We start from the raw sequence: 15,892 nt of genomic DNA on the forward strand, positions 1-15,892 counted from the left end.
TCTATACATTTAAATAAAAATGTTTTTAAAAACTACAATATATACATAAATGAAAATATATATATTTTTTCTTTTCTAAAAAAATCTTTTAATACAAAATAATACTAATGTAATTTGTTTTTTTAACATCTTATTTTTATCATTATTTAAAAAATATATATTTATATATTTATTCTAGTGCAACATGATGGCGAAGTGCAGCTACTGCTGCTGCTCTGAACCCCCCCTCACGTGTCCACTCCTTCCTCCCCGGGCTCTATTCCCCACGCCTTGTGGGCAAGTGGACGAGACCATATAAATAGGCCCCCGTCGGCTGTGGAAGTGGACCTCCAGACCTCCAGACCTCCAGACCTCCAGTGCTTCCAGACCAGGTCGGACGGACGGACCTGAGCTGTGCGCGCGCGGGCAACATGACCTCACTCACGTGGGCACTGCTCTGTCTCACTGGCATCATCCTGGCACCGGGAACCCTGCACGCGGCCTCCCCGCAGGTTGGGTCCCGCAACCGGCAGATCCACTCGATCAGTCCGTCCAGCCCGCGGGGTTCCCCGCAAGTCTCCCCGCGCGCCCGTCAGCGCGTTGAGGAGGAGATCAGATCTATGGAGCAAAGACCAAGTGCTGGTATCTTTCGAGACGTGCACGCGGCGCGCGGCCCCGAGGCCCGACCGGGGGCCAACAGGTACCTGGCCAAGCAGGAGAGACGGAGGGCTGGCGACGCAGGTCGGTTGGTGCTGCATATGTTGTTGTGTGTCCTGTATGAGTTACACGTGACATAACTTTATCATTTGTTTCCCCTGCGGTTGTCCAGGTTTGGCACACAACGTTTAAATGTGACTACAACTGTTATTATTACTGTCTTCTAAATGATTGTTTTGCTAATGTAATTGATAGTTATATGACAGACTCATAATCTCAGGTATTTGTATGATTCTCTGTAGCCCTGGTGTATTCCCCTCATTGTATTACCAATGAAAAACACAGAAAGTGCTATTCCAAAATAAATATGTATTTTTTCTTCTTCTATTAATCTTCTCATATTTATATAATAAGAATAATTTTGGTGACTGAGGGTGTTTTACTAACTAGCTATAGTGAAATACATTATCTATGTGTTTCAACTTTAAGAGGCTCAACATAAAATTATATTTAATAGTAAATAATATCTAATAAATAATAATGAATGAAATTTATTTATTTATTTTAACCCCAAAAATGAATAGCATGTGTTGTTTTCGACAATAGCGAATTCCAAAAGCCTTTACTAAAAGTAATAACATATGGGCAACAATAAAACTGATTTTCTTCATTAACTATAAATAAAACTGCCCCAAAAAAACTAGAGTCCACACTTTTTTCCCTTCTGTGATATTCATGTTGACAAACTGTTATTAAGCCAATAATTATGATCCATGGCCATCATTAAACCAACTGCTGCCCCTAATGCTTTCCCCTCTTCCTTTCCCCATCTCCACCTCCCTTTGCAAAGCTGGTGGCACTAATTCTGGGGTTTATCGCTACCAGTCCTCCCATCACCAGCTGACTAATAAAAGCCGGCCGCTCTCACAGCTGCAGAATAAAGTGGCCCTCGGAGCTGACGCAGGTACTTCCCTTTGCCACCACTAACATGCCTTCATTTGACTCCCAAGAGACAGAAGGGGAGTTGTGGACAGTGATGAGAACATGCTCAACAGTGTCACATCCCGTGTCCCAAAATAAAAACAAATTGTGATTAAGAGGATGCTTGTTATAGTGAAGTTGAAAAGGAAATCTTGTGTGTTCAGCACGTGTGTAGGAATTCACGTGGAGTTTAAGTGTACCCACTGTGTCTTCAATCCAAATGAAATGGAATGTACACTTTAAATCCGACGAACATTTTTATTTTTTTATTTTTATTTTTTTACAGCAATAAGATCCAACTGCAGAAACCGCCGCATAGACCTGGTCTTCATCATAGACAGCTCCCGCAGTGTGCGCCCTGCGGAGTTCGAAAAGGCCAAAGAGTTCCTCCAAGACATGGTGGAGAGCCTGGAGATCAGCTCGGACGCCACGCGGGTCGGCCTCGTCAACTACGCCAGCACGGTGCACATCGAGTTCCTCCTCAAGACCTATTTTGCCAAGTCCGCCCTGAAGCAGGCGCTGGCCCGCGTCGAGCCCCTCGCCTCGGGCACCATGACGGGCATGGCCATCAAGACCGCCATGGAGAAAGCTTTCACGGCGGAGGCCGGCGCCCGAGCCAGCTCTATGAACATCGCCAAAGTGGCCATTATAGTGACGGACGGGAGGCCCCAGGACAAGGTGGAGGACGTGTCAGCGGCGGCCCGGGCATCTGGGATCGAGATCTACGCGGTGGGTGTGGGCAGGGCCGACATGATGTCCCTCCGCCTCATGGCCAGCCGCCCGCACGATGACCACGTCTTCTATGTGGAGACCTATGGTGTCATTGAGAAGCTCACTTCCAAATTTAGGGAGACCTTGTGTGGTAAGGACGACGATAACGGCAGTGCGGATATTCCATTAGATGGCGGAGTCGGTGATAATGGACTAGCCCTAGCTGGCAGAAAAGACGGTAAAGGAATAAATAATGAAACTGACGATAAAGGAAATAACGGAATGTCAGATCCGTCCTTTGAGACTCCCAACCTGTGATCGTACAGGCAACCGCCATTCTAAAGTCTCTGGTCCTCTTTTTAGTCTTGAGAACAAGGGCGAGGTAACTGGAGTGATTTACTGACACTTGTTGGATTTCCCCCAAAAAGGTGTTGACTGACTGTTGATGGTGACAAACAGTGCAGTCAATGCATTCCACCGTAAACATAGCCAGTACGTCATGTAGTAACCTCCTTAAAGAAGAGGACACATCATCTGATCACTCAAATTCTGCAACCCTGAACACTTTAAAATGGTGTCATGCTGCCTGTACTGTTCACATGGAGCGCGCTGCTCTCTGCTAAGCTTCGCCGGGCCGCTATCTGGCCTCATGCAGCCGTGACAGAACATTAATGGCCATTTATTCTGCACGGCAACAACTAAATGAGCTTGCGCTGGCACTCAACTTGACCGTAATATATTTGAGCGGAAACTTTACGATTTTGAGAAACTGCAAAGAAAATGTCCGTTCAATAACACGTTAAATATGCTTCTTAAAATAAATAGACAGTAGACTACACTTATACACATATTCACACAGAGTTAAAGGAGAAGATCGATACCACCCTCGAAGCTGGAGCCAGCACCGGTTAACGTAGCTAAGTATCACTACTGGAAACAGGAGGAGAACAGCTAGTGTCACTTCGTCAGAGGTTTTCTAGGTTTTTTTATTTGTTTAATTTGTACAAAATATAAGTTGTGGTTTCACATGTGAAACTATTTCTTGGCTGGTTGAAATGCAACCTCGTGATTACATTTCATAGTAACCAAGCGGTCATAGAGTCAAGAATGTTTATACATTTGTAAAAAACATATAATGAAGTTAATGAAATGTAATATATATACAGTATATATAAATTGAATGCAGTACTTTATGCATGTGGGTTGCAGAACACACAAACGGCTCTTTGATCTGATAGATGTGGGTGATAAGAGCGAGGACAGTTTCCAAATAAAGGTGTCATTCTCATTTAGTTGCGAAATCGCGAAAGGACACAGTGAGACATTCAATTTCTCGGCTAGCCCGACAATAAGTTTAGGGTTTTCTTGCAATAAGTTTAGTGTTCCCTTCCCATTATTGATTCTGCAGAGAAGACACATTCCTGTAGACCAACGTTAGTGTCACAGCGGTTCCCTCGACAAAAAGCCAATGGAATTCTTCCATAAACTTTTTTCATTATTGCAGATTTGCTCAGTGACAAAATGACACTTGGATGTTGTGTTCATTAAGAAACTCTTCACAAATGATATTTTTGAAGCGTAAATTCGATCAAAGGCAGCTTTGACTTACAGACTGAAAAACGTGGCTGAATTGCCTCGTGTATAGACACGCCATGACAATAGCAACGGCTGCAACTGTAGCACTAGCAATAACCATAACCATACCCACTGCCTCAACCCACTGGCCAGCATGCAGCTACAGCTGTGGTTGTCAGTTGTCACACAAAGTAACTGTCCGAAGAGAAAAATTTCCCCTTTTTAATTGATCTTTTAAACCTTTGGTACCTCCCACACAAGCCAGGTAACTGCTAACCGTACCCATGCTATTAACGTAGGTTTAACCAGCCCTCTGGCACCAATGGGCGTAGGAATGACACGACAACTTATTAATGCGTAATTTCGCAAACAAGCAAGAACGCCTTTCTGGCCTTTTCCGGGGCATGTGTACGCCACGTGGTCTTTACCGAGTGCAATTTAAGCGCATCCAAGTAAATATGCTACACTCTCAATAAGTGACGTCGTATACATTTTCAAAGAGAGGCTGCTTGTGGTTAGCAGGTGGTAAAGTAGAAGAACACCAGTCAGGAAGCGGGGCTCCAGAATGTGTTTTGTTTGAGTGACTCTCGAGTCACGTGTTTTCCATTTGTCTTTGACTTGGTTTCTGTTCTTATTTTAAGCCCAACCATTATATTTTTCATAAACCTAACTCAAGGTTTTTGGTTACCGAAGAGTAACCACGCACGGTTCACGTTAACGACGTGTCGTAAAATGGCACGTGAAAAGTCTAATGATGACACAAGGAATTTATGTGCTATTTATACGCCTTCCCATGAGATCGGGGTTGACTTAACGACACTTAGCTTCACTATGACTGACTTCTAGTCACATACATGTTGTGTTTTCGACGTCACTACCAAGCGACATGCAACGATTACGACAGAGTGTTGCCTCAGTAGATATGGTGTTTGCATGGAATACTCTTTTGGACATATAAGATGCATGGTTATTCAGATTTCCTTTATTCAGAAGTCAATGTAACATTTGAAAACGGCATGTGACTATGTCTCTTCGTTCCTTAACAGATAACAAGGATTTATACAACTAAATCTATTCATGTCAACATCGCTATAGATGAAGCACCAAGATCAAGCAAACTAATTTGAATGGGGCTTTGTAGAATTACACATTTGCTTACTACAACCTACTAACATAATTATAACACAACATGATTGATGTCACGAGGCGTAAGCCAATCAGACATTGGAGTGTTTCCTTTCAGGTTTGGATGCATGTGCTCAGGGACACAGTTGCCACCACATCTGTGTCAACAACGACTACTCATACGACTGCAAGTGTCGCGGCGGCTATATCTTGAACCCGGACAAGAAAACATGCTCACGTAAGTATCTTCATCCTTCATCCTTTCTTTCTCATTGTGTTTTCACTATCTTAAAATAACTAAAAAGGTTGCACATAGCAAAGTCATATTTTCATGGAATCTAGCTTTAGCATTGATTTGGGATTGGATTTGAAAAAAGCCTTATAACAATCGACATTTCTAACTTTTATGTAATGCAAGAACTTTGACAGAACCTTTGAATTCCAAGTTCATGGGCGTTGAAGCTCCTTTTGGACTTCAGTTAGATGGGCACTTTGTGTTGTGAACACACTGCATATCCATCCGTTGTTACCAATGTTGTGGGTTGCCACAAATAATTTAGGGCAGACACTATTCAGCTATTCAGTGAGCGGGACAGTTATGAAAGCCTGGGCGGATGAGAAGCACACATTTTAGAAGTAAATAATGGCCACTTAGAGACGACAAGTGGATCTTCTCTCCAAGTCACAAGCTTGACTGAATATTACTGTTCAGTAGGTCAGCTGCTCCGCCTGCCCTGGGGCTTTAAAACCTGGAAGTAGGTTTGCTGACAACCTGCAGTTATGCATTTTAGAGCCAAACAAAGCATCTGAAACACTTCCTTTGCGGTTTATTCCAATGAACCTGCATGGCTTGTTGAAGTTTTCTGACCTAAACAGACCAGGAAAAGCTGACTGGGTTGTACTTTATTACAATGGTGTGGGTACTGCAGCAGTTCCGCCCCTGGGGCCTTGGCCTGCTGGTTAAAGTCCCGATCTGGACCAAGTAGGTGAGCGGACTGATACCTGGACAGGTGCCAGTTCACTTCCTGGGTGCTGCTGGTGTGTTCTTGAGCAAGGAGCCTGACCCCCAATCTGTTTCCCTGGCGCTGTATAGTAGCTGCCCACTGCTCATAATACTGGGATAAGTGAAGGGAAGAGGCTTGTTTAATAATTATATAATAATAAATAATATGCTCCCTTTCAGCAGTATGTAGTACAGCCACATATTCTGAGTGGTTTAAAGGTTGTTTGAAATGGAACTGACTCGCCGTCTTGTCGGTTAGTTTGTTAAATGCGGAAGTGTCTCTCTTCAGGTTCAGATACATGTGCCCAAGGACACGACTGCCAACATATCTGTGTCAACACCGATGACTCCTACGTCTGCAAATGTCGTGAGGGATATGTGTTGAATGACGACCAGAAAACGTGCTCACGTAAGAACCTGAATATGTTTTTTATAGATGTTTGTTTGCTGGGTCTTTTACACGACTGAAGGTTTCTAAGTATCATCCATATACTGTGCATAGCTAAAGCTGGTGAGGTGTTTTGTATAGTTGGTTCCACTTGGCTTGACTGAACAGGAGACGTTTTAATTAATAGGAACTGCTCTATTATTACTTCCACAATAAGGGCTTCCTGGGTTCGAGTTAGGGCTTTTTTAAAGGTAAGCTTAGTTGGTTAGATGTGGGAGTGGCTCTTTTCAGGTTCAGATACATGTGCCCAAGGACACGACTGCCAACATATCTGTGTCAACACCGATGACTCCTACGTCTGCAGATGTCGTGAGGGATATATTTTGAATGCCGACGAGAAAACATGCTCACGTAAGAATCTTGATTTATTTTTTGAGAGATTTGTTTGCTGTTTTTTTTACACAACTGAAGGTTTCTATGTATCATCTATTCACTGCGTATAGCAAGAGCTGGTGAGGTGTTTTGTACAGTTGGTTCCACTTGGCTTGACTGAACAGGAGATGTTTTGGTTAATAGGAACTGTCCTATTATTAGTTCCACAATAAGGGCTTCCAGTCAGATGTTGCAGTTTTTTCTTTTCAGGTTTGGATTCATGTTCCCGGGGACATGACTGCCAGCATTTTTGTGTCAGCACTGATGATTCGTACATCTGCAAATGTCGAAGGGCATATGTGTTGAATGCAGACCAGAAAACGTGCTCACATGATAAGCTGGACTTTCCAGGTAGACTTTATGTTTATATTTTGTCACAGATCTCGAACAAATCTACGTATGCTTCTTGATTAAACTAAATCTGAACAATACATTGACTTGTCAAAACAGCAACGTTGGGGTTTTCCCAATATGTTGGTATTGTTGAGGTGTTCTAGAAGCCACAATAGCATCCATAAAAGATACTGCACTTCAAGACACTTATACATTGGCCTATGTTTCAGTTTAGGTGCTTGCTCTTTGTATTTGGGTTATTCTTAGTGGGAAGTGTGTGCTTCGACCATCTTGAATTTGCACAGGGTCAGGAACAGATCTGCTCTTGTGACTATTGTTATGCGGTTGACTAGTGCACCGCCACAAATGGTTGTTGTGCTCAGCAAAAATAAGTTAACATGCAGAAAATATTTCTTTTCAGATTTGCAAACATGTGTCCAGAGACATGACTGCCAGCATATTTGTGTGGAAAGCGGCGATTCTTACCTCTGTGTGTGTCACGAGGGATATGTGTTGAATGCAAACCAGAAAACGTGCTCACGTAAGAACAACTTACAGACAGATGTTTGTGTCCATCTTTGGTGCAGTGTTTCAGGTTTCCCAAAAAGTGAATTACTGATTTTGCTTAAGTAAATGTAGAAGTCCCCGGAACAGAATCCCGACACTTTTGTTTGGCAAAACAGCTTAAAACCCTCATCTTGACAACTAGAGCTGCCAAGGCTCTGCATTTTGACATGTTCCGAGTGTGAAGCTGTATCTGTTGAATTGATTTTAAAAAGCATAGAAGTAGGAAACTGATGGATTGATTGAAGGTAGACTTAGTTGGTCAGATGTGGAAGCGTCTCTTTTCAGGTTCAGATACATGTGCCCAGGGACATGACTGCCAACATACTTGTGTCAGCACCACTGACTCCTACGTCTGCAGATGTCGTGAGGGATATGTGTTGAATGACGACCAGAAAACGTGCTCACGTAAGAATCTGAATATTTTCCATAGATTTGCTGTCTGTTTGTTTTGCGACAGTTTCGATGTGTTTTGCACGACTGTATTGCCTTAAGCATTTGCTTGTACTTTAGGCATAAATATTAACTGTAACCATAATAGTTGCCAAACAAAGGCTCTACAATAGGTTCCACAATAAGGGCTTCATATGTGGCAGTTTTTTCTTCTTCAGGTTTGGATTCATGTTCCCGGGGACATGACTGCCAGCATATTTGTGTCAGCACTGATGATTCGTACATCTGCAAATGTCGAAGGGGATATGTGTTGAATGCAGACCAGAAAACGTGCTCACGTAAGAACTTGGACTTCTCATGTCGACTTTATGTCTGTTTCTTGCCACAGGTTTCCCACAATTCTACTTATGTTCCTTGATTAAGCAGCAAGTGCGACTAATGCACTTTTGTTTAGATTTTTCCAAATGCGCGGTATAATAATTGTCTTGAAAAAGTATAAGAACCTAGGATGATGGACAGGGAAGTTGGAAGAAAGGAGCTCTATGTTGAATTCAGAGCAAATCTATGATAAAGGAATTGACTCCACATGGCTCTCAAAATAGTAATGACGCGAACAGTGCAAACAAAGGCACCAAGGCTGACAGAGGTCACGGTGTTCACCTGAGGAGGAACCGGCGAGTGGGCAGGCGCTACCGCAACACCGCCGGGGGTCCGGATGTAATCCCTGTACCAGAGCGGTGTGGAGTGGCGGCCATTAGCTAGCTCGTGGGCTCACATTAAGATGTTCTGAAGACACACGCAGTTCAACCGATTTTCCTTCTCTGCTATGCAGTCATTACTCACCTATATCGTTACATCCCAAAAAAGGTCTTTGCCGCTATATTAATGTTCTAAATGTTGTCAAGTGAACCTTTAAAGTCTCCGTCGTGATGGGCTTGACTATTGTGTTACATGTGTGGAGTGTCTGTTTTCAGGGCCAACGACATGTGCCCAGGGACATGACTGCCAGCATATTTGTGTAAACACAGAGGATTCGTACATCTGCAAGTGTCCTTTGGGATATGTGTTGAATGCTGACCAGAAAACATGCTCACGTAAGCACCTTTATCCTTGTAGTTGGAGTGTGATTTTCTGTAAGCGTAAAATGGGTGGTAAATAGACCAGAACAAATGCCTTATGAGATTTGATTTGCATTCCTCAGAGCAGTGTCTCTGGTTTACAACAATCGTTACTTTAGTGCTTGATTAAGTACGGAGAGCCCCAGGTCTTGCTGATGGACAGGCATATTGCAATGTGGGCGTGTGGGTTTCTCTGAACAGACTTTAATTCGGAGGTTTTTGAGGTACTTTCTTCGCTGTGGCTAACGTTACAATTTGACCTTCGTCAGTTGTTGAGCACGGCCTGGATCATTTGGGAGACTGATACAGAAATAAGAACATTCAACCTCGTAGTAAAAGGAAACGTGGCCATACTGAGGCTCCAACAGTCCAGCATCTCTACTTGACTGATGTCACGATATGTCCGTGTTCTTAAGTTGTGTGGACATCTCTCTTTTCAGGCTCTGATCCATGTGCCCATGGACATGATTGCCAGCACATTTGTGAGAACAATGTTGACTCGTACATCTGCAGGTGTCAAGTGGGATATAAGTTAAATGCCGACAAAAATACCTGCTCACGTAAGAACTTGGACCTTATATTATGCATGTTTTAGAGTATCAGGCCATTGTTCCGAAAGCCCGACTGTACCAGGGACAGCCCGCTATCCCAGAAACAAACACCCGACGGCCCATTGCTCTGACAATACAAACTTTCCCTGCAACAAGCACATGGCTAATTATTATGATATTATTATATATATATCATAGAATGATATTATTCTGCATAATAATTAGCCATGTGCTTCTATAGGGAGAGTATGTATCTTTATAGCAATTGGCCTTGGGAACAATAGCTACTTCTTTATGGTGGGCTTTTGGTCAAATGGGACATTTTTCGGACTATTGGTGTTTCGGAATATGGGCCTTCGAAAGAATGGGCCGTCCCTTGTCTTACTGCGGTGTGACTGTTTAACAGAATTTAAAAATGATTAGCTGTGGAAGTGTCTCTTCTCAGGTTTGGACACATGTGACCAGGGACATGACTGCCAGCACATTTGTGTCACAAATGGCGATTCATACCGTTGCAAGTGTCGTGAGGGATATGCGTTGAACGCAGACCAGAAAACATGCTCACGTAAGAACCTGTATTTTACCTGTACATTTTATATGCATGTCAGGGTGCATTGTCCTGGGGTCTCCCTTGAAGTCTGTTATCCATTAATTCACAAATGCTCCAAAAGTTTGAATTGGACAGCAACAGTTCTTAAAGCTTCACATCTGGCTATGTGCCTCTTGATGGCTATCATTCAATTAATCAGCTACAAGTCAGTTACAAGTGTAAGTGTCCCTTTTCAGGTTCAGATACATGTGCACAGGGACATGACTGCCAACATATTTGTGTCAGCACCAATGAGTCCTACATCTGCAAATGTCGTGAGGGAAATGTGTTGAATGCAGACCAGAAAACGTGCTCAAGTAAGAACCTGGACCTTTTGTCTTGATATGCATGTCCTTGTGCACTACTTGTGGTTGACTACAGTTTTAATTGTTATCATTGTTTATACTTGAATACATGAAGAAGAAGGCATATGGCATTTAGCCATGTCCTTTATAATTTCTTCTAAATCAATTCTGGCCAACCACAAGCTTCACCATGGAGGTTTGCTGTGGATGTCAGCTGTGGAAGCGTCTCTTTTCAGGTTCAGATGTGTGTAACCAGGGACATGACTGCCAACATATTTGTGTGAACAATGGAGATTCTTACTCATGCATGTGTCGGGAGGAATATGTGTTGAACGCTGACCAGAAAACGTGCTCACGTAAGAACCTGAATTGTAATTGTATACTTGACATGCATGTTCTTTTTAAACACTGTTGACCCGTCTTTAGGTCCACAACAGGCCAAAGATTCATTCAGCGATAGTGTTGGACTACGTTAGATGTGGAAGTCTCTCGTTTCAGGTTTGGATACATGTGCCCAGGGACATGACTGCCAGCACATTTGTGTCAAAAATGGTGATTCTCACGTTTGCTCATGTCATGAGGGATATGTGTTGAATGCAGACAAGAAAACATGCTCACGTAAGAACTGGAATTTGACCGATACGTTTGATGTACATGCTATGTCTCCATTATTTTAGGCGCATGAGGGAATAAATTCAGGACACGACTGTGAACATTTGTAAATCTGCAAATGTTGTGAGGGATATGTGGGTGATCCAGCATCTCAGATATCCCACAAAGCACCACATTTGGAGCTTCATAGGAGCTGGTGAAGCAATTTGGGCACACCTGATTAAGTTCTCTTGAATATTGTTCAGGTCTGCGTGACTGAGCAGGAGAAATGGAGAGCATGAATGTTAAAATGTATTGGTCACATGGCTAAGGCATCGGCTTCTTCTATGAAGATCTGTGACCAAAGGCTCTGCAAACGGCTTGGGGATTGTTTTCATGTCATAGGTCTCGGAGCTGAGATGTGAGCTTTTCCTTTCAGGTCCAGGTTCAGATGCTTGTGCCCAGGGACATGACTGCCAACACATGTGCATCAACAATGGGAACTCCTACATCTGCAGGTGTCGAGCTGGATATGTGTTAAACATGGATCAAAAGACCTGCTCACGTACGAAGCTTCTTCCTTTCAACTAGACATTGGTGCAGCACTTAAAGATGGTTTGAAGAGTTCTTGTATTGTGCTAGTATTACATATCAAGGTGGTGATAACCAATTTCTCCTTGGCCTTGAAATACTTCGACCACGTCAGTGAGATGTGGGAATGTCTCTTTCCAGGTTCCAATGCATGTGGTCAGGGACATGACTGTCAGCAGATGTGTATCAACAACGGGGACTCCTACAACTGCAAGTGTCAAGATGGATATGTGTTGAATGCAGACCAGAAAACATGCTCACGTAAGGATGGAGGATTTATTTTCTTCTTTCTTTTCTCCAACATACATAATGCTGTCTGTGTATTGAGACTTTTCAAAAGATTCTCAAAATGTGTAATCAGTTCTAGCCACAGGTTCAATGTGTTGCCCAACCCTCTCATATTATTGCATTGTGAGCTGTGTAGTACAACTAGTGGTGTGCTTGGCCTGACTGGCACTAACTTACCGAAAGGCGTGGACATGGGTTGGAGACCTCAAAGGAACTGTGTGCAACCAAGTTTTGACAGCAAACCAGGACCTCCTTGAATGCTCTTTCCCTATAAAAGTCTTTATCGAAGACGGGCTGGACCCTGTGCTTGACTTGACGAGAGACATTCTCAAGCCATCATCCTTAACTATGCAAGATTTAAGGTGAGAGTAAGATGTTTTCCAATTGCTATCTGTTATAATAATTACATAAATATATTTCACCCAGACGTCGCTCTCTTAGGTCTATGGGCTTGACACATTTCCCCATGCAAAGTAGTACTGGAATTTACTTTGACATCCACTGTAATACTGGCAACATGGAAAGTGCAGAAGCCTAGAGTAAACAAAGGTGATACTATAGATGAAATATGTGATGTGGATATTCTGGCTCGTTTTAATATACAGTTAGGTTGAGGCGACAACACTACTTTGTTAGGGTTAGGAAAAATAAATCTGCAAACTGCATAAAATATGTACGGAAACAACAGTTTCATTACCTTTACTTTAAATACTTAAACAAGACTTTTGGTTTTACATGGGACACAGGCACCGGTCTACTGGGTGATAGTCCTGTGTTCACACCACCACAAGCAGTTTGTATGGCCCCCAACAGAGAGCCAGGCGAATTCCTCAATGTGCTCAGATCTTAGAAGTTATGAACTGGCCGGTGACTTTCTGCCAATATGCAAAAGTGGCCCTGTAAAATAGAATGAAGTTTATGGATTGCCGATTCTATGACCGCAGGTCTGTAACCACCTGTCAACCAATCTACACAAATTGTGAACGCAGACTGTCCTGTTAAATAGAATCATATAAAATATCGTACTTACAATATATACTACTCACCCATGTGAATTTCAATGCACTGCTGTGGGTCGGAAAATTGGTCAAGCCTATGACGCTGAGAGGGCCTTCAAATTACAATGCATACACTTTGATCCTATAATAGTTATTACATCTTTTTATGTCTACCTTTTTGCATTCTTTAGCTTTGGAGAAGTCTGCTGTTGATTGCAACCAAAGCCCACTGCCCAGCAACGAGCAATACTTCCACTGATCCCAGCGTTAACGGCACAGTTTGTAGGAGTGTGCTGTGCTGCTGGTTTAAGGAATGAGGAGCTATATTGGAAATTGTGGTGGGAGCACACCCAAAACTTTGGTCCAAAAGAAATTGGTTGTCATCGATTTGCCTGTCGTCTGTTGTGTTTTCCAGTAATTTAGCTTGTATACATGAGTATATTGCTCAAACGGTTCACGCGTCCTCTTTAACGCTATCCTGTGATTAACTAATTTAAGTGATTAAAACTTTCCTAACCTCACTCACGAAAGTGGAAAAATCATGATTATAACTGATCTCTACGATATTGCTCAATGAAGATCCACTATGCTTGTTTTTCCATTTAAAACAACACCTCTGATTTCGTCATCTCCAACATGTTCTCGTACTGAACACCGACGTCGGGGGAATATCAGATGTGCTGTGGAGCCAAATGGAAGTTTACAAAAGAGGCCACGCCCAAACATGGTGAAGCACCACTCGCATGTCTTGACCATCTCCATGTTTTTTTCTCTTTCCTCATTCGCTTAGAGGAAATGAGGAGTGAAATAACTGAAGACGCCTGCATGTGTGAAGCCCAGATTGTGTTCCAGAAAAAAGTGCATTCGGCCATTCAGGAGCTGAGTAGAAAACATATCCTTTCTGAGAGTTACACTTTGAATGGTCTGCGGTTGGAATTTGTTTAAAAAAAAGGGGATTACGTAAGAGAAATATCTGTTCTGCACCTCAAAAAAAATAGAGATATAGGGCTGCTGCTACAATGGTCTTCTCTCATTACTACATCTACTTAGCATAAGTTGAATCTGAATCCATAGTTTGAGTCTGTTGATTTGTAGCGGTGCATCTTTAGAAAATGCTCGGATGTGATGATGAACAGCTTCAAGACAAATATTGGTTTCCTTGACAGTCTGTTCACTTGAAGCTCTTTCAGACCAAGTGAATCTTATTGAGGACCAAGTGCACAATTAAGGACATCGATGAAGACGTGCCAGGACGAGGATCTTCTGACCAGTGGAAGTCATCTGAGAAACTCAAATTGTTTGCATGGTGTGGATTTCTCATGCAGTGTACTGATACCATTACTATTGTATATCATAAACAAGCATTTTTCATCCACAATGCCATATGTTATTACTTCTTTTGGTAAAATCAGGTATAACTGGTGTAAATGTTTACATGCACCTGTATATTTGTAAGAAAACTCAATTTCTTTCTGGCAGTGTAAGCCACCAAGTATGGAATCAAAATATGAAAAAGAAATGATAGAATAGAGAAGGGCAAACCTCATGGTAGACAGGTTAAAAGTATACTTTTAACTATTTCAATGTTTTTTTGTGTGAAAACTTGTACCAGATCCTTGTTGTGTATTCACAGATGCACGAGCATTTCTTGGTCAGTGTTCCTCCATCCATAACCACAACAACTAATCTCCTCTACAACAAGAGCATTGTTGTTGCCTCGATCCAATTATCCTGTGGCATTGTTACATCACAGTGCATTACTATAATCCTGTTCTTTGATACCTGAAATATTGTGCAAAATGAATCGTTTTGTTTTCTTTGTAGCAAACTGGTTCAATTGTTTGAGTGGGAAAACAATTTAGGGAGTTAATGGACGGCGTCAACACTTTGCACACTTGGCAAGTGTTGTACCAACGTGTCTGGTCGCAGCCCTAGCAGTAAAATAAAAATATTTCTCTTTTTTAATTGGTGAGATTTTAAGAGGGTTTTTTGCGCAACATTTCACCGCACATCATTTTCTCCATACCATGCACATATGTACTGTATTTCTTTGTCATATCAAAAGAACACACGTAAAACCAATTGAGAGAAGGGTATTTGTGGTGCAGGGATCTCTGTGTAAACTGATAGTGTTGTTCATATTATTGTACTTTTGTAATAGAACACAACTATTCTGTATATTTTCTTTTGAGTGCATATGGAAAATAAACATTCTCAAAGAATAAATCCTTGTCCTGTATTGAATAGATTCGAGTCTTGTATGGTCTTATAGCTAAAATCAATAAAATCATGTTGACTTTTCACAAATGATGCCTCCTTGAGAGTGACAATACTTTCACGAGACATACTTTTAAAAATATATAATTGAACATTGTTTGTTATAATAATAATAACTAGAAAATGCATTTCCTTCTGAAAATGCGTTGGAATGCTAACATTTTAAAGCTTGAAGCTGAAAAATAAAAACAAAATTGCTGAAAATGTTTGAAAATAGCTGAAATATGAAATGAAGAACTGAAAATGTCTGAAAATAGCTGAAATATGAAATGAACAACTGAAAATGTCTCGAAATTTCTGAAATATGAAATGAATAACTGAAAATTTCTGAAAATAGCTGAAATATTATATGAATAAGTGAAAATGTCTGGAAATAGCTGAAATATGAAATGAATAAGTGAAAATATCTGGAAATATGAAATGAATAAGTGAAAATGTCTGGA

At 41.8% G+C, this 15,892-nt stretch overlaps 1 protein-coding gene and 1 long non-coding RNA gene across 2 annotated transcripts; both read left to right on the plus strand.

Annotated features, from left to right (window-relative positions):
* The first annotated feature begins 410 nt into the window (after window positions 1-410).
* Window positions 411-15,386, plus strand: LOC130201649 (matrilin-3-like). Its single transcript, XM_056426733.1, has 9 exons — window positions 411-720; window positions 1,487-1,612; window positions 1,904-2,479; window positions 5,147-5,266; window positions 6,321-6,440; window positions 11,735-11,860; window positions 12,028-12,147; window positions 13,963-14,079; window positions 14,363-15,386. The coding sequence occupies exons 1-9, from the start codon at window positions 411-413 to the stop codon at window positions 14,398-14,400; spliced, it is 1,653 nt and encodes a 550-aa protein (XP_056282708.1). The 3' UTR covers window positions 14,401-15,386.
* LOC130201651 (uncharacterized) lies at window positions 8,431-10,308 on the plus strand. The gene is made up of 4 exons (XR_008833225.1): window positions 8,431-8,479; window positions 9,116-9,235; window positions 9,700-9,819; window positions 10,256-10,308. It is a non-coding gene; the product is annotated as an uncharacterized LOC130201651 (long non-coding RNA).
* Window positions 15,387-15,892: the final 506 nt, after the last annotated feature.

This window comes from Pseudoliparis swirei, chromosome 11 (assembly GCF_029220125.1).
Source record: "Pseudoliparis swirei isolate HS2019 ecotype Mariana Trench chromosome 11, NWPU_hadal_v1, whole genome shotgun sequence".
NCBI lineage: Eukaryota > Metazoa > Chordata > Actinopteri > Perciformes > Liparidae > Pseudoliparis > Pseudoliparis swirei.